Genomic DNA, 25,548 nt, shown 5'->3' on the forward strand with positions numbered 1-25,548 from the left:
ATCATCTCATTCATCCCTAAAATTAAATTAAGGTCTTGAATTATTTCCACAATTTTTCAAATAAAAGACGTTCAATTAAAAAAGGGGGAGGAGGTCCATGAGCAGATGAGATGAATAAAAACCAGCAGAAACAACAGATACTATAAACAGACCCACAGGGGCTTCTAATATAGAGTCACCAGATGTAGACTTTAAAATGACTATGTTTACAATATTTAAGGAGCTCAAAGACAAAGTTGAGGATTCTGACAGAGAACTAGAATCTATTTTTTTAAAAGATCCATGGAAATTCTAGAATGAAAAAAAAATACAGCCACTAAAATCAAGAATGCAATGGATTTTACCACAGAATAAACATGGTTTAAGAGAGAATTAGTGAACTGGATTTTTTAATTATAGAGATTTAGAAGAAACTATACAGAATAAAACACAAAGACAAAAGGATGGCTAATACAGAGGAAAGGGTATGAGACATAGAAGACTCATTGAGAAGACCTAACAGACACATAATTTGAATCCTACAAGGAGGAGAGAGAGAAGATAATGGCTAAGAATTTTCTGATACTGATAAGAGACAATAAACCACAGATTCAAGAAGGTCGAAACCCCAAGCAGGAAAAATAAAAGGAAATTCTCACCTCAGCAGGTCATAGTTTAACTGCTGTAAATCAAAGTCAGGAAAAGAAAATCTTAAAAGCCCCCAGAACAAAATATACATTACCTCCAAATAAGCAAGAGTTAAATTTATAGTTGACTTCTCAATAAAAATAATAGAAGCTAGAAGACAATGGAATATCTTTAAAGTACTGAAGAAGAACTGCCAACCAAGACTTCTACACTGAGCAAAAAGATCCTGCAAGAATGAAGGCAAAATAAAGACATTTTTTCAGATAAATAATAATTGAGACAATTCACCATCAACAGATCTGCATTAAAGAAAATACTAAAGAGTTCTTCAGGTAGAGGAAAAATGAATCCAGATGGAAGTTTGCAGATGCAGGGAGGAATGAAGAACAATGAAAATGGTAGATGTGTGAGCAAATTAAAATAATATGGTTGTCCCTCAGTATCCACAGGAGATTTGTTCTAGGACTCCCCAAGTATACCATAATCCAAGGATGCTCAAGTCCATTATATAAAATGGCACAGTATTTGCTTATAACCTACGCACATCCTCTGTATACATTAAATCATCTACATTACTTAAAATACAATGTAAATGCTATGTGAATAGTTGCCTGGGAACTATCCAAGTTTGAGGAAATTCAAGTTTTGCTTTTTGGAACTTTCTAGAATTTTTTGCCCATAAATATTTTCAATCTGTGGTTGGTTGAATCCGCAGATGTGGAATCCACAGATATGCAGAGCTGACTGTATTGACTAAATACAAGAATATTGAAAATGTTCTGTTGAATTTCATACACAGGCACACATACAGAAACATAAATAATTAAAATATCCCACTTTAAATGTAGTGAATTTCCATGTAATTTACATGGATTGTGGCTTTTCTACTTAACCGCTTTATCTTTTTTTGATAACTATGATTAATCCAGTTTTAGATACACTTTTTGAATGGTATACTTTATTTGCTCCATAGAAGACCTAAGTGTTTTTAGAAAAAACAACTAGAATGAATTTATATGGAAGCCTATTACTATAGTGTGTATGTGAGCATGAGTCCATATAAATGTGCATGTTATCAGGGGGAAGTTTCATTGTTCTGGGTTATCTTAATAATGTAAAGAGAATGAAAAATTTTTGAGTTTCTACTATGTCAAACGTTCAGGTACCCACTTTACAAAAAGCGTTTTGTTTGATACAATATACTAAGTGAGAAAAATACCGTTGTTCTAATTTTACAAATAAGGAACTATAGTTTCAGAGAGATTAAATCACTTGCCTAACGTCATGACTATATACTGATGGAGTTGGAATTTAATCCCTGTCTCTTTGGCCCCCAAACCCATTTTCTTTTTCCTATGTTCCTGATCTCTGCCCCTGTAAACAAAGGTATTGTAATACCATCAGAAGACATGACCTTAACATTTCCACTGCTCCAAAAGTGGGGAATGTTACTTGAAATAAATAGGATCCAATGACCAGAGGTCATGGATTTTTTTCCTGATACAAAAAGTTGTGAAATAGCATCAGCCTTATTACATCTACTATGCAAATCAAGTCTCTCTATATAAGTGTCACGAGGCTGATCAGAACTACATTCACATCACACATATATATTTGCATGTACATACGTACAAATATACTTACAAGTAATAGTATCGGATGGGGATGCCAACTGAGTTCCAAGTGGGAGGACCAACCTGGAGCTGGCTCCATAAATCCTGTCCCAAACCTCTTAAAGCCATTAACATCATACACTGAGCAGAGGGAACAAATCCTACTTCAAGTGGCGACTGTTTGTCTGCGTTTCCTAGATGATCCCCTGCTCTTGGGCAGAGTCTCACTGACAGACAGCCCAACACCCACTAACGAACAAGTTCTCGCTGTGTGAGCCATATTATACACATTCCTCAGAGCAGCCAATATTCAGGTTCTGAAAATAACTTCTACTGTATACAAATCTATTCGAAGACTTTCACATGTTGCCAAGTATCTGCAGACTCACTGAGAAGAAATGGCTTCAAAGCCTTTGTGACAAGTAACCTTACTGATGATTCTGTAAGCTGTGAGATAGATGCACATCCTCCCCATTACATACACCATATTTTGCGGCATTTTGAAAGCCCTTCGTTATTCCCCGAACTATGAAGGCAGGTCTTAGAATTAAATGCTGTGAGATGGTCGATAGCTTGAACAGCCTACTTAAAACTTCATGAAAGAAAAGAAGTGATGAAAGAGAATACATGAGAGGCGCTGAAAAGAGCCAATGATAATGGGATTTATTTATTTATTTATTTTGGGAGGTACGCGGGCCTCTCACTGTTGTGGCCTCTCCCGTTGCGGAGCACAGGCTCCGGACGCGCAGGCTCAGTGGCCATGGCTCACGGGCCCAGCCACTCCGCAGCACGTGGGATCTTCCCGGACCGGGGCACGAACCCGCGTCCCCTGCATCGGCAGGCGGACTCTCCACCACTGAGCCACCAGGGAATCCCAATAATGGGATTTATTTTAACCTAGAGAACTTTGGGCAAATTTTCTCTGTCACTTCAAAGGCTTGCCTTTGGTCCCTTCCTCCTAAATTCTGGCTTTGTCTTCTCCCAAAAGTGATTTGCCCTTCTGGGAAAAGAATGCCACCCCCTCAGCTGGGTCCACACAGATCAGGAGCAAAAGATTCAGATAAATCTGATCATTGTAAGCAGTGGACTGGATGGCTCAGGCCACACGTTATTTTTCTCCTAATTATTTACCCTCGCTAATATTTATCCTCACGAATATTCTTCCCACCCTAATTATGTACCCTGAATTATCTAGATAATGCACTTTTTTTTTTTTTTGGTCTGCATATATGTGAACTAAAGTAAGTTTTTGCCCTTTCATTAGAAAAAGTTAAACTCTTCTTGCACATATCTCAAATAAGCACACGAAAGTAAGTCATAATAAATCTATTTCAATTTCGTATTTAGGTTTGTCAGAAGGACATAAACATTCTTAAAGATTAACTGATCATTAACAGTTAATGAACAAATCATACCGACAGATTTTTCAGTGAGAAAAATGGTTGGGTCTGTCCTCTTGAAACTCCCTTGGAGAGGAACATTATTTGCTTCAAAACATGTTGTCAGTGCCAGTGGGGTACTATTTTGATGGTAGGATCTTGTGACATGATGTCACTTTAAACCAGAAATGAGTCTGAATTAGTTGAATTTGAGGTCCATGTGGGTCTCCCTCTGGGTGCTGAGAAATATTATTGTGTTCACACTTGAGGTTTTGCAGTTTTAATAAAGTTCAAAATATAACACCGAGCACCTGCGAAGTGTTAGGGACTTACTGTTTAAGACCTAGTACTTGCCTTCAGTGAGGAGCCAGAACACGTATGCAAAACAAGTGACTTCACCAGGGCATACGTGGATACTGGCAACCATGTTACCTGGTGATGTCCACTTGGCTATCTACGGGCAACTCAAACTTAACGTGTCCCAAACAGACCTCTTCATATTCCCCTGCCCACTGGCGCCTCCTGGGTTCCTCCCCACCTCCAGGGGCAGCGTCCCCATTGTTCCAGGGTTCAGGTCAACGGCCTGGGCATCATACTTTACTTGACTCCTTCTCCCAGACCACACACATCCAAATCATAAGCAAATCCCATTGGTTCTCTTCCAACTACAGCTAGAATGAGACCATTTCTCACTGCTTCCACCTCCACAGTCCTGGCCAAGCCAGCTTCTCTCACGGGGAGAAAAAGCCTCCGTGAATAAGCCTGGCGTGGTCTGCATCCCACCCCCTCCTCCCTGCACTGTAGTGACACTGGTCTCCCTGTTGGTCCTTTCACTCCAAAACACTCGTGCCTCTGGGTCTGTGCATCTGCTATTCCCTCCATGTGGAGTCCGTTCTGCCCTGTGTCCTCCCGTTCCCCTTCTCAGAGACAGCGTCACCGACCACCTATTTAAAATAACTACCCTCCGGGCTTCCCTGGTGGCGCAGTGGTTGAGAGTCCGCCTGCTGATGCAGGGGACACGGGTTCGTGCCCCGGTCCGGGAAGATCCCACGTGCCGCGAAGCGGCTGGGCCCGGGAGCCATGGCCACTGAGCCTGCGCGACCGGAGCCTGTGCTCCGCAACGAGAGAGGCCACAACAGTGAGAGGCTCGCGTACCGCCAAAAAAAAAAAAAAAAAAAAAAAAAAAAATCAAAAAAAAAACACCCTACCCTCCATCCTTATCTTCCCCACCCCCACTAGGCTGCTTTACTTTTTTCCCATAGCACTTATTATCTTTCGATGCATTATTTTGTTTACTTCCATATTTGTCTGTTTCACCTCTTCCCATAAACTCCCTTAAGACTATATGTTCCATGGGGGCTGAGATATTGCCTGCTTTGCTCGTTGTTCCATCCCCAGGGTACAGAATACTTCCTGGCATGTAATAGGTGCTCAGTACAAATCGGAAAGACTATGCCTTCCACGTGTCAAAAACTCCACAATGGCACTACTGGCCAACAGAGGTCAATGTTTAGACGCTGGAGAGGCTCTGCCTGGCCTTGCTTCCACCAGCCAGGACTAAACTGGGCTTACAATCCTCCCCAGGGAGAGGGGCTGCGCCTTCCCTGGGTCTTGCTGCTCAGCCCCCAACAGACAGCTTTCCTGGCTGAGGCACAGCTGCCTCACTCCACGTTCCCCTGTCAGTCAGATGCTGAGCTCACCCTGATTTCACTGAACCACACTTCAGTTACTTTCTCTCCAATCTTGAGGTTCCTTTTTGCTCTTTCAGCCAGGCTAATAACCATTAATTCACTTTATGATCTTGTGGGGGTTCAGACAGATTAAACTCCAATGAAAATAAACTCATGGGGGCAGTACCATATAAAGTCAAAGCATGTTACATAACTCCTGGCAGCTCGACACAGTCCTTTTTTTTTCATCCCATAAATATATCCTTTTCCAAACACTTTAAGCAGTCTGGAAGATGAAATGGGAGCATGAAGAGTCTTTGTCCTGGTGTCAGCTTGAGGCCCCTCTGCCTTTCATCTCTGGATGTCTTGTATCCAGCACCTCTCTTTTTTAGGGGTGATCACCTCCCATCCTCCTGTACCCTCTTCCCGCCCTCCTCTGGCTGCTGCAGGCACGCCCGTCGCTCACCACTGCTCCAGAGAGAAACCTGCCCTCCCCTCCCTCCCTCCCTCCCGCCCCGCTAAACCAACTCCTCTAAAACGATCACCTCCAGCTTCCATTCAGGATGAAGAAACCAAGACAGGGAGGCAACACATCCTCACTTCTGGGCTGATAATTATTTATTCCATGTCACCTTCCTGTGTTCAGCAAAATTCCTTTAGCTACTTAGTTAAAGACTACTGTATCTAAACAATGCATGCATATACGCATACTTATGCTGTTTGGTTGTACTTTTCAATGGTAGATTGGTGCTATGTCTATATATACAAATATGTACATATCACCAAAAGCAAGATATAAAGAAAACAAAAGGTCTGTTGCTTAACTTTGTCTCCATTTTCCTTCACGAGAATCCCTGTTTTCACATATGCGAAGGGCATCTGTTTTACAAAACGTTTTTGCTTGAGCCTATCACAAATGTACAAATTCTGCCTGCATCTGGGAGCAAGGACATCGCTCAGAAGCTGGGTTTCAGTGATGACGTCTTGCTCTTGGTGAAATGATTACATTGGGAATCCCTAACTTTGTCTGCAAGTGACGTTCTTGGTCTGTTTCACCTGCAGAGAAAAGCCAGTCTGCTTTCCTCGAAGGCCAGTTTGCACAACCACATTCCACACATCAAGAAAATCAGAGAACCCTGGAACAAAGACGGAGGGGCTGACGGAGAGCCCCATTTACTTCGACGTTGAAAGATCATTAATAAAAAGTCACACCTCTTCAGTCGAGTGTAAGAGCGTCGGTGAGTGTTCTATTTAAAACATTTCATCACATTTGCGCTAAGCCTGACTCAGTCTTTGGTGGAAGCTGTTTCATTGAACCCACATCCCCGCGCAGAGACGCCTCCAAACACAAACCCCAAGTGACGGAGGAGCTAGGTTCTTCTCGCATTGTCGCTTGGCTCCCAGGGCCTCCACGGGACCCAAGCAGCAGGTGACCAGGGCAGGTCTGGGACACACGGGTCTATCCCACTTGCCCTCCTCCCCTGGGGTCTTAAAATGTGTGCCTGAAAGAACTACGGCGTGTTATTTAGGGCTAAAAAGAAATGAGCTCTCAAAGCCACAAAAAGACACGGCAGCACCTTAAACGCATGTTGCCAAGTGAAAGAAGCCAGTCTGAAAAGGCTACATACTATAGGAGTCCAACTGCATGACATTCTGGAAAAGGCAGAACTACAGAGATGGAAACTGATCAGTGGTTGCCAGGGGTGTGGGGTGGAGTACCGATAGGTGAAGCAGGAAGGATTTTTAGGGTGGGGAAACCAGTTTCTAGGACACTGGGAGGCTGGATGCGTGATATTACACATTTATGAAAACCCACAGAATGTACAGCACAGAGTAAACCCTAATGTGAAGCATGGACTTTAGTTAATAACCATGTATCAATTTAGCTTATCAATTGTCACAAGTAAACCACAAAAATGCAAGATTTTAATAACGGGAAACTTCAGGCATCTGGGAACTCTCTGTACTTTCTGCTCAATTTTTTGTAAACCTGAAACTACATCCAACAATAAAGTCTATTTTTTAAAAAGCTATAAACAACAATGGTCTTAGAGAATCTGCTTCAGTAAAACACGTAATGGCTTCCCTGGTGGTGCAGTGGTTAAGAACCCGCCTGCCAATGCAGGGGACACGGGTTCGAGCCCTGGTCCGGGAAGATCCCACATGCCGCGGAGCAACTAAGCCCGTGTGCCACAACTACTGAGCCTGCGCTCTAGAGCCCGTGAGCCACAACTGCTGAGCCCATGCGCCTAGAGCCTGTGCTCTGCAACGAGAAGCCACTGCAATGAAGAGTAGCCCCCGCTCACCGCAACTAGAGAAAGCCCGCACGCAGCAACGAAGACCCAACACAGCCAAAAAAAAAAAAAAAAAAAATTCCTCTTTGCCTTTAAATAAATAAATAAATAAATAAATAAAATAACACATGTAAGATCCCCAAGCTGGGGGCCCTTACATCACACACAGGCTAAAGGAGAGCATTTTTCTTCTTTTGTGGGGAGGGGGAGGGAACACACACACACAAACAAAAATGTGTTCGATACCATTTCTCTGCTGGAGCCTTTCTGGCATTAGAACTGAATGGATTCTCACCAATCACTGGACCCCAGGCCCGGTAATGAGCTTTGCTTTGAGGGAAGCCACTACCTATTTTCTGATTCATTAGGGTTCATATCCACCAAGCCCTACATGTAAAATGTTTGGCAAGTTGGTTTGCCTTGGCTGCTAAGGGACCACACAGGCTTCTGCTTGGCTTGCATGAGGACTCTGGCTATTTTTAGGCACCAACTAATCCATTAAATGCATAATGCTGCCACTGACGGCTCACAGAACGTGGCAGTCAAAATAAAAAATAGCGGAATGAAAGAAAAGCCATCAGTAGACATGCAGTGATCACGTCATTATAACACGCTGTAAAGGTGTGCGTGCGTACACACGTACACACACACACACACACACACACACACACACACACACACACACACGACAGTCAGGAGAAGGAAATGGCACGGAATAGTAAGCAGCCACCAAGGAGGTAAAAGGAAGCAGTCACCTTCCCGAACCTGGGACGCGACAGGCAGCCCTAATAACAGACGGAGGCCGGCACTTAGGTAAAACGCAGTCAACGACAAGTGTCACCCCAGAGCAGCTCACAGATAAAATGTACTACAATTCTGACAAAATGCTGTGTGCTCTTCAGAAACGTTGAGCCTGGGAAGAATGAGATGGAGGGGTCGGGTGGCTGCTCAGACAGAACACTGTTTGCCAGATGGAAGCCCAGGGCCCCCCAGGGGGCGCCATCCCGGGCAGGAGGTCCCCCAGCGGGCGTGATGCTTAAATCCTCTCTGCAAAAGAAAGGGGCACGAGCCCGTTTCTGCACCGGTCCTCTTACTGATGTGCAGAGTGGGCCACCCAACGACCCCTCCAGTCCAGCTCACGCTCAGGAAAACGCAGATTGTGTTACAGGCACACAGGCTAGCACGAGGTCACGGAGCCTTCCTCAGAGAAGCAGCAGGATGGGTACTCCTGGGCCACTCAGGGGAACATGCCACAGGAACAGAGGCAGCGTAAAATGGCTCACTGTGCTCACTGGAAATGGTCAGCCTTCTTTCTAGACTTTTCTAAACTGTCTCTCCTTCCATAAACTCTTTGGAGAGAATGAAGCCTTTTATTCATTTTTCAAAAGCTAACCTTTCTCTTCTCAGGGCCAAAGTCACCCAAGTGGAAAGGAAACTAACATTGGCGAGGGCCTACTACGCGCTACCTACTGTGCTGGTTCCTTCGAACGTATTTCCTTTCATTCGTCTGACAACCTTCTTTCTTTGCACTACGGCGTAAACCGAATGGAAGGCTCATACGTATTTGTACCGTGAAGTGTGTGTGCACTGATCTGTACATGGTTTGCACAAGCTCCAGAGTGGTGGATCCAGGTCCTGCGTTTTCTGACCAGCTAACCTGCTTCCCACCCAAGCAGACCACGCTCCATCCTCCAGCCGCATCACACTGGCTCCCACGTTGATGCTATCACCTGGGGATCCCTTCTGGGACTCGCCACGGACTAAGGAGACCACAGGTGGCTACGAAGAGGCTTCATGTGGTGCGCACAGGCTAACAGACAATGCCTGGGATGCCCTTTTTGCTCCCACGGCACCGGGGTGGGGGAACTTGGATGCAAGGACGCTTTGCCTGGGCCGAGAAATACTGCACTGGGTAGGACAAAACCTCACGGATGGTGACGAACACACAAAAGCATTTTTCTCCTACACTGCCTCATCTGGAGCTTTAGCTGGAGACCACCCTGGAGGTGTCTTTCACACAATAATAATTAGGAATTTGGCTCCTGAAAACAATGCCCTCAGTGAAAACTCCCTTGGCTCTATCAGGATGGCTTTCCTTCCAACGAGGTCTATGTGCTGATTATAAGCATGAAGTCAGGGAAGTTTCCCTTTATGTCCCCCCTTTGGTTTTTGCTTACTGGATGCTAGTAAATTTTATAAGAGCTGTTCTGCACGGCAGGAAAGCAAGGGATCACAAAAACGAGAAGAGGCCCAAGATATGATCTTGTATAAGGAATCATTTGCCCATTTTAGCGATGAGAAAACCCCCAGCTCTGAGAGGTGAGACCACTTGCCTTGCAGCCAACCAGACCCCAGCTCGTGGCTTCTCCCCACCAGCCACACGACATTCACCGGGGATGCCCGTGGCTGTTTACGAACTCAAGCATCCCTGTGGTCCTGCTTCCGTGCAGGATTTATGCCGGGGGTCATAAAGCCATCTGTCCTCTAGCAAACCACCCCTTCCTTCCACAACTTCCCCAATCCAATTTGTGAGTTTGCTAATTAAGTGCAACACTTTGCATGTTTCTAAATCTCCCTGTGGGTGCAAGTGTTAGTGATTTCGAATCCACTGAGCAGACAGACCAGGGGAGAAAACCCCACCGAGTGCCGCTGAGGATGGAGGGAAGTCCTCAGCCCTCAGAGTGTAAATTAAATCCAGGCCTTCGTTTTCTGTCTCCCTTCCCTCTCCCCCTCTCGCTTCCTCTGCTTCCCTCCTGACTCTGCTCCTGTCAGTTGTGGTAAACACAGCTGGTGGAATATTTTAGCTGTGATGACGTCAGCCTGTTTCTGATAGGCTTCGGGGTAAAGTGACAAATCACTGGTGGTGTCGGGGCCCCGCACTTGTGTTTCTACAGCGTGAAACTCCAGCCACCCTTTGGAGCCGAAGCCGCAGACCTGTGAGCAGGCCCTGACAAACACGCTGCCTTCTAATTTGCACCTTGGCTGTCAGCGAGGAGACTGGTGGTCTGGCGAGGGGAAGGAAATGAGACTTCCCGCATGGAAGCCGACTTCACCATCGTTTAAGCGTTCACTCTGCAAAGGATCGAGCGAGGCAAACACAGAGAGATGCTTCCTCTCTAAGAACTGCCGGGTCGGGTCGATGTGAAACCTAGAGGTCTGTGAAGCTCCTGATGACTATGGAGGCTGCCGGGGCCTTGGAGATGAGCCCTCAGCTCAGAGCTGCTCTTTACTGAAAGAGATGCTAGGCCGGAGACAGCAGCATTTTCAAAATCACCCCTATTTCCATGCCTACCTCTCTTCACAGTAGTGCTTTAAGGATTAAAAGGACCATGAAAAAACACGTTTACTTCTCCTTCTTATTTTCCAGGCTTCACCTGGGGTCTGTTAAAAGACAACTTTGCTAAAGACAGCTTCTTCTTTCAGCTAGTATCCATCCACCCCTAATCCATATAGGACAGTGGGAGTGAGCAGAAACTACAGACGGGTAGTGAGTTCTAAATAATGATGCTCTTTTCCAAATATTCTCATTTTTGCTATATATATAATTTTTTTTTTAAATCAGAACTCTGAGAAATCTTTCTTGGGCCTTACGAAAGGCTACAGCAACATCTCACCATAAAAAAAGAAAAGTCTTCGGGGCTAAAAGCTCCTGGCAACACAGGTCCCCTGATATCGTGCACGATCCCACATCCGGACATTCACCAGCAGTTCTGGAAAATGCTTTGGAAAACCGGGCTCCCCTACCTCACTTGATCTTTTTCTTTTAAATATACTAAAAACAATTCAAACCATTAACTAGTTTGTTTATTTTCTTTGAATGTCCCAAATACCAGCTATGCCATGACCATTTTTCAACTCATTTCAACCTGAAGGAGGTGCTGTCACATCTGAGTGTTTCAAAGTCCTCAGTGAGGGGCTTCCCTGGTGGCGCAGTGGTTGAGAGTCTGCCTGCCGATGCAGGGGACACGGGTTCGTGCCCCGGTCCGGGAAGATCCCACATGCCGCAGAGCGGCTGGGCCCGTGAGCCATGGCCGCTGAGCCTGCGCGTCCGGAGCCTGTGCTCCGCAACGGGAGAGGCCACAGCAGTGAGAGGCCCGTGTACCACACACACAAAAAAAGGCCTCAGTGAAACCATTCCCAGAGGGAGTGAGTCTCTACCATCCACCAGGGCAGTTCCTGGCCTCGGGGCCAAACCTGATTGACTCCAAGCAAGCTAGGCAGTGAAACTGCTGTTTCATACAAATGGGCAGAATAAATGCATTCAAGTGATTTAAGAAACTGGAAAAGAGTGGACTGAAGGAACCCATGGAAATTAAGAGAGCTAATCATAGTTCCAGTTTTAACATGACTCAGCTTGGCTACATCTGGTCCTTGGGGTTCCTATATATCAGAAGTCCAGGAGCTCACCTGGGACAGCCCTGACTTTGCAGACTGTATTAACCATGCCTTTTATTCTCTATATCTGATGCTTTGACATCTTGGGGCCTTGTTGACTCTGGAGGGACTGTGCCTCCCTGGGTTAGCTCATTGCTAGAGATAGCTGACAGCTCACCTGCCTGGGAGAATGTCCTTCATATGCAAAGCAAACACCCACAACCCAGCCACCTCCTCTATGGAGCTTTCACTCTCTGGGCCACTATCCACCAGCCCTAATCATCCCAGGGCCAGGTACCAGACACCCAGGGACAGCTCCTGTGCCCAGGGCCTGCTGAAATGATTCCAACTAGCCAATCCTAAGTCTGCCTACCCTGCCTCACCCACTCCTTCCCCCTGAAACCACAATCAAGGCTCTTGCCCATGTTTTCTCACTCCCAGTGCCTCCTGACTGACCCTGGGGCTTCCCCATGTGGCCCTGCATGGCACGGCACAAACCCTCCTCTTGGCATCTGAGTAGAACAAACTGTCTTTTCAATGGCAGTTGTATTCTCATCTGTCGGCCTCACCATACCTAAATAATAACAAAACCTACATGTTACAACACAGACGTGTAATGGGGTGTGGCCACTCTGGGCATTTAACGTTCTCACCTTAACCAGCACTGTCTTTTCCTGACCAAAAGAAGGGGGGGGAGGGGAACAGATGACTTTTCTTAATCAGGGTTCCTCATCTAAACCACAGAACAAAAAAATAACTTGAGTGGCGATCTTCTTAATTGTCCCAAGAATGGTACCTGACCAGCCCCACTCTAGATACAGAGAAGTTAATTCATTACAAACAGCAGGTGCTTTGGTGTACGAGGGCTTAATTCTCTTAGAGAACGTGGTTGGGAAACGTGACGAGTTTAACTTCCAGGTGTAAATGAAAACCCTCCATCATCCCCACAGCCACTGACAGGTCTGCCTCTTGGAAGAAATTCACTGCGCTGGGAAGCGATGAAGGTGGTGCGGCGGGGTGTCCCCCTACCTGTGTGATCCGGATGAACGTTACCTGTGCTCGGTGATCCCCGACAGCGAACTGTATCACAGCGACGCCCGGGCTGTGGCTGTCCTCGATCCTCTCCACAGTGCTGGAGTCGATCTTCAGGTCGTTGCTGATCTCTGCACTCTGGATGAAGTCTTCCGTTTTTAAGTCCTCCACCTTCTTCAGCTCCCCGTTGGCCAGCTGGATGATGGAGCCTTTCATGAAGTAGGGAGGCAGCGTAGGGGGCGCGGCTGCAGGGGATGCCACCGACTGCACCACAGGCAGGTGGATCTGCGCCTGCACCATGGCTGGGTAGGCGGCCTGGGTGACCAGGGCCTCGGGGCTGAAGTTCTCGCTCTTGGGAAGGGCGGTGGTGACGAACGTGTGAGGCACTGCAGCAAACTGGGGCGACGACGTGACGATGGCCGAGGCCGCCCCCGACCCCTCCATGTCAGCACTGCCCACAGGGATGAGCAGGGGCTGGGTGCCGGGGAGGACCAGGTGCGGGGGCAGGCCGCCGGCGTAGGTGATCGCTTGCTGCTGGCTGCTCAGGTAGCCGATGACGGGCGGCTGAGTCCCTGCGTAGAAGGCTGTGGCCGGCAGTCCAACCGGGAGGGGCTCCGAAGCACTGTGTGTGGTCTGAATGACCGTGTGGGGGGACAGCGTGGCGACGGCGGCGGCCTTCACGCCTTCGGGGCCCAGGGCCTGCTGGGGAGACAGCGCGTAGGATCGGTGCCCGGGCTTCCCTAGGTGCAGGCCGCTTTTGTCGTTGAGGGCGGAGGGGGAGGCCTCTCGGTGGGTGACCTGCTGCACCTCCAGGTCGGCGGCAGGGGTGCTACTGTTGGGCAGGACCATCACAGAGGCCCGCACCCCGGAGGAGTCGCGGCTGCCGTAGTCGGCAGGGCTGGGGTGGACCACCACGTGCCTGGACTCGTACGGGTGGGGAACGGCCTTGCCGCCCGCCTTCACCAGGCCCAGGTCGGCCGCGGTGGGCGCCCCGTACCTGCGGCCCTTCTCCATCTCCCCGTTCAGGATCTCCTTGGCCTGCACGCCCTGCTGCAGCCGGCTGCTCTCGGCTTTCTTGGTGGCCTCGCGGGCGACAAAGTGGCTGCCGGTGTCGCTGTACTGCACGACGACCTGCGGGGAGGGCCCCAGGGTGAGCGTGTGCGGGATCATCGTCTGGTGCGGGTGCAGGTGGACGGGGATGGCCGGCGGGGAGGCCGGGCGCGCGGCGCTCTGCGGAGAGCTGGAGATGTGCATGTACTGGTTCTGCTGGGTGGGTGGTGGGGACCCGGGGGGCAGGAGCCCCGCGGTCCTGCCCAAGTGCTGCTGCTGCTCAGCCTTGTGTCCCGAGGCTTGGCTCAGACCGCCCATGTTCGCCAGCAGGGTAGAATAGGCCTCCAGCTGGGAGCGCTGGGATGGAGTGGCGGCCCCCGCGGCCGAGGCCACCGCACTGGTGACGGGGCTGGCCGTGGGGGAGATCAGCTGAGAAGGGATGAAGCCGGCGTAGGGCCCGCCGTACTGGGAAGAGCCGATGAACTGTAAGGTATGCGGCAGGTGGGCGTACTGCACGGGCGACACCGGGGCCCCGGACTGCGGGGGCGGGTACGCGGGCATCGTCGTGGTCGCCGGGACGGACCGGGGCGCGCTGGGCGGGGAGTAGTCCAGCCCCGCGGACAGCGCTTTGTGTAAACCTATTCCCTGCTGTAAACCGAGCTCTGCCGGGGGCCCCGCCGGCCCTAGCCGCCCGCCCGCGTGGCCCCGGCCGCTCGCGTGGCCCGGGAGCCATGCCACGCCCTCCGCGCGGTGGTTGTCGCTGGGCACAGCCGTGGCCTTGTCCTCCGAGGGCCGGCTGGTGGCGGGGATCTCGCGTTTCTTGGGAGGCAGGCATTCGTTACTGCGCTCTTGGTTGGATTTCATTTTTCGCCGTCCCCCCTCCACGGTGACCGTTTCACTCTCTGGCTGGCTCTGCTTTCAGTCTGATAAACGGAAAGTCACATTTGATTTCTGTAGGGGATCCAGGCTCTTCATGAGGAATCATCTCCCTGTGGGTGCGATCCGCCAGCAGCCGCCCTGGAATCTGGGAAAAGGAAGAGGGTCGGGACAAGGGGAAGAGGAGAGGGAGGAGAGAGGCGATCAGAACATCAGCACCGGAAAAGAACGTCCTCCTCGAGATTGAGACTAAGCTTCTGGTGTCAACGTGAATTCCAAACACACCCCCGCCCCTGCCCGCCCCCACATTAGAGCAGGTAAAACGCTGGCCGGCCGCGCTGTTTAGGACATCAGCAAGATCATTACAACATGCAAGTCAAAACCTCTTTTTTATAGATTTAGCAAGTCTCCTGAGACACCTCTCTCAATACCCTCTTCTCTTTTTCTCTTTCCAGAAGGTAGACAATGCGTTTCTTAGTTTCGCTTCCAGAAATGCCACTCCCACGCCTTAGCTCTTCTTTACCTCGCTGGGCAATCAAACAATGCCCACAAGGTGGGTGACACCGGTGAAGGTCAGCCAGACCTACCCTCTGAGCCAGGCACTGGGAGGACGAGGTTAGGAACGGAAATCCTCAGCGGACTTCATACCTTGTCTCTGAGTCCTCATCTGCCAAAGGCGCTACTCAGAGATTCCACTGACTCTGGGTCCATACTGGATCTACAATTCTCTCTTCCCTAACACACGCATGCATGCACGCACGTGCACACACACTATACACAGGCCAACTCAGCACAGGGAGCCCCAAATAATCGTGTTCTCTACAAGTTTCCAAACAACTCCCAGTACAGCTACTCACATGGTAACAGAAAGCCAAAAGGAATCTGTTTGACAGTTAAAACAGGAACATGGTTATGGTTTTAAAAAAATGCAATAACCAGGCTGATGCATCGAGGGTGTCCTTAACGAGGGTGGCTTTATGCTTGCTCTACCTCTGCCTCTTACTTCCTTTCCAAGTGGTCTTTGAATTTTCTCTCCACACGCTCCATAAAGGGCCAATCCACCCTCAACCCTAGAGAGGAAACCTCTGCTGGGCCAATCAGGCCTGAGTGTTTCAACCTGGACATACAAGTAGTGAGCCTGGAGCCAGTTTTCATGGACACCTAATCGCAGTCTTTCAGGAACCACAGAACTCTGTTACCATGACTGTGTCGGCAGACAGATGCCCGCCTGGCAAGAGGCAGATCATCAATGGAACCAACAGGGACCAGGCTTACAGGCGGCAGCTGCAGCCGTGAGCCATGTCACGCGCTGTGACCCTGGGAAGCCCTGGATCAGGCTCTGGGAATTCCAGGCCCTAGGTTTTTAGCATTTCTCCTACGCAGACCTGCTTTTCTATAGTCTGATGTTAAAACAGACACAGTTAAGGAAGCAGTTTTCAGCACTACCCTCCCCGACCTAGGGCTTTGTAAGTCCCAGATAACTCCATTCTGTACAGCCTTCTCTTATGAAATGCATGGCACGTAATTTACACCCAATATGTGCAAATAGATTAAGATGACAATGCTATTTTCAAAACAATGATAGAATAAAATTAAACTACAAAAACTGAAAACAGCTGCCCCTTTTGACTACTTAAAAAGTACTGATACTGATCTTTTATCTCTAGGTTTTAAGTCGCGCTAAGAAAGAACTGCATAAACTCTGTTCCCACACAGACTAGCAAAGGAAAGTCATTTAGGAGATGGACTCAAAGCGAACTGTTCCATGCGCCCCCTGCTGGCTCCACAGCAGCACTGATCCAATAAAACCCCACAGGATTTCATTAGGGAAGTTCATGCAAGAGTAATATGTCAGAATCCGGAATGAGAATATAGTAGGCCCAGCCAGTAAGGCAATAGGTTAATTAGCCCAAGGCAGCTCTAGGGAAGAAAAAATAGCGGCATAAAAGTCCTTTCAAAGCCAAGTAAAATGTCAAATGCATTCAGAAAGAGGTCCATTAGCAATGCAAATGTAAAACTGCTGTACAACCGAATGCACCATACACAAACCTAGAAAACCCCTCTGAAGGTAGTTTTAAAAAAAGAACTCAGCTTTAGTGAATTTGAATACGAATGCTGACTTGGTTCTCGGCAGTGCCTTGGTTTATTTACACTGTGTTGTTTTTTGAAAGACACTGGCTGACTCAGTTGGCCCTAAAGATCTCAGTATAGATTCCATGGCTGGTCTTCTGCTAATGGACCAACTAGGACCATATCGGCCTTACCACACAAATATACTCTTCTTTAAAGTTGTCCATTGATAAACATCTTTTCCAGATAATACAAATGATAAATCAAGGATACAAAGGTTAACTGGAGCGACCTGGGGCCAAACTGATACAAATTTCAACACTCCCTCCTCCTACCTTTAGGAGAACCTTGTCTCCTATTTACCAGCGCAGCTTGGAGGAGTCGAGTCTCTCTAATTCTGGGGCATGTGTCCCTTTCTCTGTGTTTCATTAGCTCTCTATACTGTCTGTATCTCTCATCACGGGAAATCATCGTGAGGATAGGGACTGTATCTTGCTGTATTTTCAGTGAACCACGAGAGGGCGCCACAGGACGCCACCATGTCCCTGGTACATTGGATGATAGTTCATAAATTAAAAGAACAGAGAGGTAAATCGCGAAGGTGCAAAGTACAGCAGGGAAAAGGAAGGGAGAAAGAAAGAGACTAGGAAGAAGAGAAGAAAAAAGGAGAGTGGATGTCTGCTTTCAGGGTCTCTTTCTAGCTGCAGACACATGGTCTCCATGTCCCTCATTGCCTTTTCAGTGCTGAAACGCACCAGTGGTTCACCTGGGTCCCGGAGTTCACCTCCGGATGTACCTGTCACAACAAGAGACACGGGGCCACACACCACTGTATAACTGCTAAGTTACCGAAGAGCCACACATGCAGATCATAGGTTTCAACATTATTATTAGGAAAGGGGAAGTGAACAGGGAATTAATAGATGGATCGAGACAAATTTATTTAGGGCTTACTACATACAATTTGCCTGCTAATCGCTGTTCTGAATACATCCATCTTAAGCATCTTTATATCTACATTTGTATCTCTCTCATCAGTATCTTAAAATTTAGCTCAGTGGCAATAAGACCTTGCTGTTCCAAGTGTGGTCCTCAGACTAGCTCCCCCGGCAGCTTTAGAAAAGCAGAACCTCAGGCCCCACCCAAACCTCCTGATTTCAGAGTCTGCATTTTAACAACACCTCCAGATGATTCATATGCACAGCAAGGTGTGAGAAACTCGGCTTGTCTGCATAAGCTTCTAAGTAAAGTAAACGTCTGGAGCCTCTTCTGATGGAGTAGGTGCTGGGAAACCAAACTAGGTGCTGTGAGCAAACAGAATCGATGGAGCCTTGGAGATAAGCAGCTAATATTTAGGGAGAACTCAGCTGTTTACTTTGGGGTCACCTAGACCCAATACAGTTCTAAGTAACAGATGCTCCTTTTCTTCTGGCTCTTTCCATCTTCAAGAACTATAAGGAAATACACCTCAAAAAGGCTGTTATTGTGCATTTTATGGATAATTCGATCATCTCCAGGAGAAAAGACAGACTTTAATAAAGGAAGATATTTATATCTTTGATATCATTCAAAAATCCCCAGAGCCCCCCCCCACCCCCATTAACGTGGATTCAGATTGCTTCAGAAGTGTTAGGAAAATGAGATGATCCCCACTGATTTCGAGTCCTGTAAATAACAACCAACTGCTCTGAATGGAAGACACTCCTAGAATCTGATACATACAGTCCTAAAAATGCATTCCAAGGTCAGGGCAATAAACTAGGTTGCTCTGTCCAGCACCCTCCATCCTGCGAGTTTCTCAGTTTGAGTGAAACCCATGACTGTCTGGCATGTATGTCCATGCACAGCAGAGACGTGGTTTCAGTTTTAAAGAGGAGGAAATGCAGCCTGGTGAGCTTGTGTCAGTTCTGGAAAAACCATATGACCATTTAAAAGACAGAACACCTGGACCTGATGGGAGAGGTCACTAGGACATGGCAAGGATTCTTGAAGTCCTGACATGCAAACCTCTTGCTTTACTAAATTATTACACAGGAAGATCTGTGTAGTGCAAGGGTAGAAGGCACTTCATTTAGGTTAAATATTAAAAATAGGCCCAACTCTGATATCCTTGAGGTTTCTGGGATGGAGAAGGGTCGGTTGGATGATAGCGTAATTAGATACCTTCATGGTTGACTGAACAAGAATGCCCCAAGGGAAGTGGATCACATATTCATTCATCAAACACTTACCTTGTTTCTAGTATGTACAGTGGACCTTAATTATTCAGTGTCAGCATGGGGCAAATGATATGCCAGAACTCTATTTTCAGTTCTATTCTGTTCACCATTTTATTAGTGTTTTGGTTATCATATTTAGAGGTAACAGAAGGCTAAAAGGGATGCCTAATATATTACTGCAATAAATATTCAAACATATCCTGAGAAGCTGGAAGTGATGGCACAAAACCAAAAAAATAAAGATGAACGAGAATAAATATACATGCCCTGCCCTTGGTTTCAATAGCTCAATTAGTCTAATAGCAGGGTTGGAGCAATCTGACTTAAGAATAGTTCACATCAAAGAGCCAAGGAATTTTCTGTTTGACCATCCATTCAATATGAACCAACAGTTGGGTATGGTGCCTAAAAGCTGGCATAACTATAAGCTTCATTTTAAAAAGCACAGTATTCCCAATAATGGAATGAATACTGCAGGAGCACACGGCACTGGTAAAGCCACAAAGTCCTGAGGCAAGGGGACACCAGCAGGCATGCCCAGGGTGGAGCGATGGGGTTAGTGGGAGGTCTGGACCCAAGACAGGTAAGTAACAGCTGAGGCAACTGAAGATGTGTGGCCTGGGGGACAGAAAAAAGCCGGAGCAGAGGTGCAATGCTCAGATCTATAAAAGGGCCCTCCGTGGAAGGCAGGAGAGCAGAACTGACCTCCAAATTACATTGATACACAGTTGACCCTTGAACAACACGGGTTTGAACTGCGCAGGTCCACTTATACGGGGATTTTTGTTTCAATAAATACCTGCAGTACTACACCATCTGCACCTGGCTGAATCTGAGGATGCAGGACCACCTACACGGAACGTCGGCCAGGGAGCTCGAGCATCGGGGCCTCCTGGAACCAATCCCCCGCAAATACTGAGCGACGACTGCATACAGTAGAAATGAAAAAGTAATTAGAACTGTTAAAATGAGCTGGGCTGCCTCATGAGGTAGGGATCCCCGTGTCATCCCAAGTGTTGAGGCAGAGTTTGGAGACACGAACTGATGGTCCCATGTGGAAGAGAGACAGAATCATAGGGATGAGAGGGGGAGAAAACGTACAGGGCACCGCTGCACTCCACCTAGCACTAATCAGGGACTGCAGGGGGCGTGGCATACCGTGTTAGAGGCGGAGTTGATTAAGGAAGTGAGAGAGAGATCTTCATACTTCACAGGCTTGCCAGCAGGGACCCCCCCCCCCCACAGCACATCACCCAGCACCAGGCTCAATGAGCGCACCTAGTGGTGATCCAGGGCACAGCAGCGCTGAAACCCCAGAGGGAAAATCCTACAGAGTCAGAGGTGGAGAACCGTGGATGCTATCACGCTGTGTAAACAAGCTCTCTCTCCCTCTAGGGTCACCAAAAGCAAGTTCAAGTCTGCACCAGGGTGCAGGACCCTTCAGTCAGTGAAGTGACACATGCCACACAGGGCTGGGAAGGCAGGGATCTGCCATGACCATCTACAGCTGAGATGTTAGTGGAATGAGGACAGGCAGGAGAAAAGAGTCCCTCTCTTTATATTATTAGCACCAAGAATAACAGTTTTGGGGGGCCCTGTTCATCTATAGATTTGGGGGCAATGAATACAGTGACTAAATGTAATGTAATAATTAAAAAAATTAAATCCACCTGTAAGAATACAGTTGCATTTGGGTGTTCCCTGGCTCAGGGAAACTCTGAGGGCAACAAACTGACTCGGAGTCACTGTTCTGATCACATCTCCATATCCTTGATGGAAAGATGCTGGAGGGGACTCTTCAAGACGCACAGCCGCTCTGCTGCCCTTCCTCCACTGAACTCCTCTGCTTGGCATGGAGCTAACCCCGCCCCCCCATCTCCCTCCTCCCTAAGTCGGGCTCCCTCATCTGCTTCTAATGTCAGCATACTAGAGTGACAGGCTTCCTCAAGCCTGGGCGAAGCTCTTCCTTGGTTCCTGGCTTCTGCCATTATCGTATCTCATCCACGTGACGATTGTGACACCGGGGGGTGTTTCTAGTGGGTTTTGCCACCTCTGGAAAAACAGGGAGATCTGTCCTCTGGGTGGGTCCACCGCATGGGGATGTGGCCCACTTCTGTGTCCGCAGGAGGTCAGGCCTGAGAGAGGAGGGCAGAGGGGCAAGGCCCACAGCTGGGCTGGGCTGTCCCTGGCTCACGTGGGATGTCGCCGCAGCATCTGAGCAGCCAGTGTCCCCTGGCAGCCTGCCCGTGCTGGAACTCCTGGAAAGGCTCAAGGAAAAATAATCACTTGAAGGGATATCCATCTGGACCGAAACCGTTCCCAAATGAATTGTCCAAGCGACGTCGAGTTTGAGTTTTTAAGAAAAGCCGGAAATGCTTTTCTGTCAAGACCTTCCCTGGTTCAGTACGTAAGCAAATGCCTTTCTGCTCTCAAGGGCTGTGTGTGCCAGATTAGCCACCCCGGGACACGGGAATCTCTGTTTACCCACCACTCTGGCTGGAGGCTGGGAACCATAGGTGCTTTCCACGACCCCACAGCAGTTCTCACCCTGCTCCTGAGTGAATTGTTTTAAGGACAGAGGGACTGCTGTGACGAGGTGCAAAGAACTGGCCACAGTAACATGGTTAGAACTGGGGTTAGGAGACAAGGACCTGTCAATTTTTGACTCTTGATCGAATATTCTTAGCACAACAGTGAGAAATCTCACTTCAGAAGTCGTTCAGCACTCACTTCCATGGGCATCGTTGGAATATCAGGATAAAACATTATTATTACTGATAGGAAGGTAACAAATTAATATTCTTACTAGTACCAGTAGGGGGAGGACACAGAGAGTGGTAGAAAGAATAGGCTGGGGTGTAGGTAAAGGACAAGTTCAAAGCCTGGCTTCATCTACAAATAACAAGTGTTGTCGAGGACAGCGGGGACATGGAGAAAAGGGGACTCTCCTGCACTGCTGGTGGGAATGCAAATTGGTGCAGCCATTGTGGGAAACAGTATGCAGGTTTCTCAAAAAACTAAAAATAGAACTACCATACGATCCAACAATCCCATTCCTGGGCATCTATCTGAAAAAAACCCCCAAAACACTCATTTGGAAAGATATACGCACCCCAATGTTCATAGCAGCGTTATTTACAATAGCCAAGATATGGAAACAACCTAGCTGTCCATCAACAGATGAATGGATAAAGAAGATGTGGTATATTTATACAATGGAATACTACTTGGCCCTGAAAAAGAATGAAACTTTGCCATTTGCAGCAACATGGACAGACTGGGGAGGGGCATTATGCTAAGTGAGGTAAGACAGAGAAAGAAATACAGAATGATACTGCTTATATGTGGAATCTAAAAATACAACAAACTAGTGAATACAACATAAAAGAAGCAGGCTCACAGATATAGAGAACAAACTGGTGGCTACCAGTGCAAAGGAGAGAGAGGCAATATAGGGGTGGAGGAGGGGGAGGTACAAACTTTTGGGTGTAAGATAGGCTCAAGGATGTCTTGTACAACACGGGAAATAGAGCCAATATTTTGTGGTAACCGTAAATGGAAAGTAACCTTTACAAATTGTATAAAAATTAAAAAAGAAAAAAAACCCAACAACCCTGGCCTCACTCCTACTGCCTATGGAATCTTTCTCTTTCTTGTAATTTTTATTTTACTCTAAATTATACATGTGTCCAGTTTAGAGAGTAAGTATCTCAACAGTGTGTAATCTTATAGGTAATATCTCTGCCTATAAGATGGGGAGGAATTAGTATGCACAGTGCCTGGCATCATGCACACACTCAATAAATGCTCACCATCCTAATTGTAACTCAGCAAATGCTTCTTCCTGAATCCCTTGTTTTCACCCACACTGATGTATCACTAATCTCTCCTGGTTCCGTGATCAAATCAACACAATACCTTCAAACTCTCAATCCTTTCCAGCATCTGGGCTTTTCCTCACACCTGTGATTTACACAAAAGAAAAAGCCATGGATGTTTGAGAATTTATTTTCTTTCTTCAGCTGGTAGAATGGATTATAGTTATAATAGCTCCCAATGCACAGGCCCCCATTCACACCAAAAAGCATGAAAGCCACTCCACAGGTACAAGTAGAATCAACAGAAAGGTGAGATGCTAAACTCGAGCTTGGCGTGTCTCTGTAAGGGTTAAGTGTAATGGTTCCTGGTTCCACTCTGCCTGCTCTTCCACAGCACTTAGATGAGTAATTCCCCAAAGGCATGGTGGGGAAATGCAGAATCTTCTTTCCACATCCCACAGGGAAGGCTGCCAGCTGTCTTCTCACACACACTCGCATAAGCTCTGCTACACACCACACAGCAAGGGGCCCGTGGTAGCTGGAGGGGGCTTAGTCAGATTCTCTCAACTACCAGGGTGCTGGGGTTCCAGGAGATTAGATGGCCCAAGTTTACAAACAGAGAACACGAAAATCTCCAACAAGTCAGAAAAATGCCTTTCTGGAACTGAGGCAGTCTGAGAGAGTCTGAATGAAGCATTTGTTGCCCTTGATGTGGGCGAGTGGAAGGAAAGTGGAAGGTTCTGTATAATCTTGAACTAACAAGTCATGCCTCCTGGGAGTTCCATGTTGGGGTCCCTTCTGTGGTTGTCTTCCAGTCTCTGGGACACTATACAACTCTACCACCGTCTTGGCTACAAAGGCCCTGAGACCTCCTGGGACCCAGCAAAACAGGCAGGACAGAAGCCACTAGGGCTTTCTTTGTGTAGACTACAGATAGCAATGCTTTTCATACAAGCAACAGCCAGTGTGTTATCATCCCACTGTAAAGACCAGCACACTGAGGTTTAGCGTGTTCAGGGACTCCCCTAAGGTTACGTGGCTCATAAATGGCAGAAATAAGATGAAAATCTTGATTCATCTGATACAAACACCTGGGTTCCAGTTCTCGGATTATGCAGTAGATCTGCTGGTATATAGTGCAGGATTAACCTTACCCAAACAGATGTCTGGCCTTTGTCTTTGGCTACTGGGAGGTCCTGCCTATAGAAGTATGTCTGTTTGCCTGGGGGCTTTGACCACCAGTCTAAAATATAATTTATGAGGGGGGCTTTGGGCCCCATGCGATATCAGTGCCAACCTCTGGAGGAATTAAAAGACTAAAGTTACGCACCCAACCTCCGGGAGGAGCTGAGGATAAAAGATCAACCACGTGGGTGGTATGAGACTGAGCTCCAAGAAAATCTCTAGACACCGGGGCTCGGATGAGCCTCGATGGGTGGCAGTACTGTGTGTGTACTGTCACACTGCAGGACTGGGAGAAGGTAACGCCCTCCATGACCCCACGAGGAGAGGACACCTGGAAGCCCCGTGTTTGGACCCCTCCAGACCTCTGCCTTATATGCCTCTTCCTTGGTTGATTTTAATCTGTATCCTTTCTCTGTAGTAAACTGTGAACGTGAGTACAGCAGCTTTCAGGGAGCTCTGTGCTTCTTTCTAGTCAATGGATGAATCTGAGGGTGGTATGGGGGACTCCCCCCACCCCAGAATCTGTAAGTGGTGTGAGAAGTGAGGGCAGTCTTGTGGGAACTGTTCTCTAACTTTGTAATTGGCTCATAAACTCCTTCTTATAGTACATGACGATTATACACTTAAAAAATAGATCAAGTAATAAAATAAGCATAATAAATGAAGTTCATCGGGGTTCAGGGAAAAGAATGTAACATGCACCAAGGACCAGATAAATCCGAATCTCTACATTCCAAAACAGTGGCCTGTGGCCAGGCAGATGAATGGAACAGAATGAGGGAGGAAAACACTGCCTGGTACAATCTGATCTGGTTTAGGGCCCCACAGGGAAAGTCTCCCTGTGGCAATTACCCAGTGGCACACACATGTAAGCAGCACTGAGTGTGTCACTTTTCTGCATACAGAGTTCTAGGTGTTGGAGCAATGGGGGCAACCCATCAGCTACTTGCTGGTGTCTCAATATTCTCAGTCTGCTGTGTGGAACTGACTTACTGGAAATCTCCCAAGGCCCCATGGATGCTGAACATCCCAACAGACCAAATGCAGGGCTGGGCTCCATCATCTGGCTCTCCAGAGTTGTTTGGTTTTTTTTTTTAAACAAATTTATTTTTTATTTATTTATTTTTGGCTGCGTTGGGTCTTCATTGCTGCCAGTGCTTTCTCTAGTTGCGGCGAGCAGGGGCTACTCTTCGTTGTGGTGCGCGGGCTTCTCTTGTTCCGGAGCACGGACTCTAGGCACGTGGGCTTCAGTAATGGCGGCATGTGGGCTCAGTAGTTGTGGCTCTTGGGCTCTAGAGTGCAGGCTCAGCAGCTGTGGCGCATGTGCTTACTTGCTCCGCG

General features: G+C 47.7%; 1 protein-coding gene across 3 annotated transcripts in view; it reads right to left on the reverse strand.

Annotated features, from left to right (window-relative positions):
* ATXN1 (ataxin 1) overlaps positions 1–25,548 on the reverse strand; it is a 386,096-nt gene that overhangs the window by 7,556 nt on the left and 352,992 nt on the right. For all 3 annotated transcript variants that reach the window (XM_029242536.1, XM_029242538.1, XM_029242537.1), the window contains one exon: positions 13,011–15,063. In XM_029242536.1, coding sequence (XP_029098369.1) covers positions 13,011–14,903 — 1,893 coding nt within the window. In that variant the 5' untranslated portion in view covers positions 14,904–15,063. The remainder of the gene's footprint in view (positions 1–13,010; positions 15,064–25,548) is intronic.

The sequence above is a fragment of the Monodon monoceros genome, unplaced genomic scaffold (genome assembly GCF_005190385.1).
Source record: "Monodon monoceros isolate NGI ecotype Baffin Bay Population unplaced genomic scaffold, NGI_Narwhal_1 Super_Scaffold_3, whole genome shotgun sequence".
Taxonomy (NCBI): Eukaryota; Metazoa; Chordata; class Mammalia; order Artiodactyla; family Monodontidae; genus Monodon; species Monodon monoceros.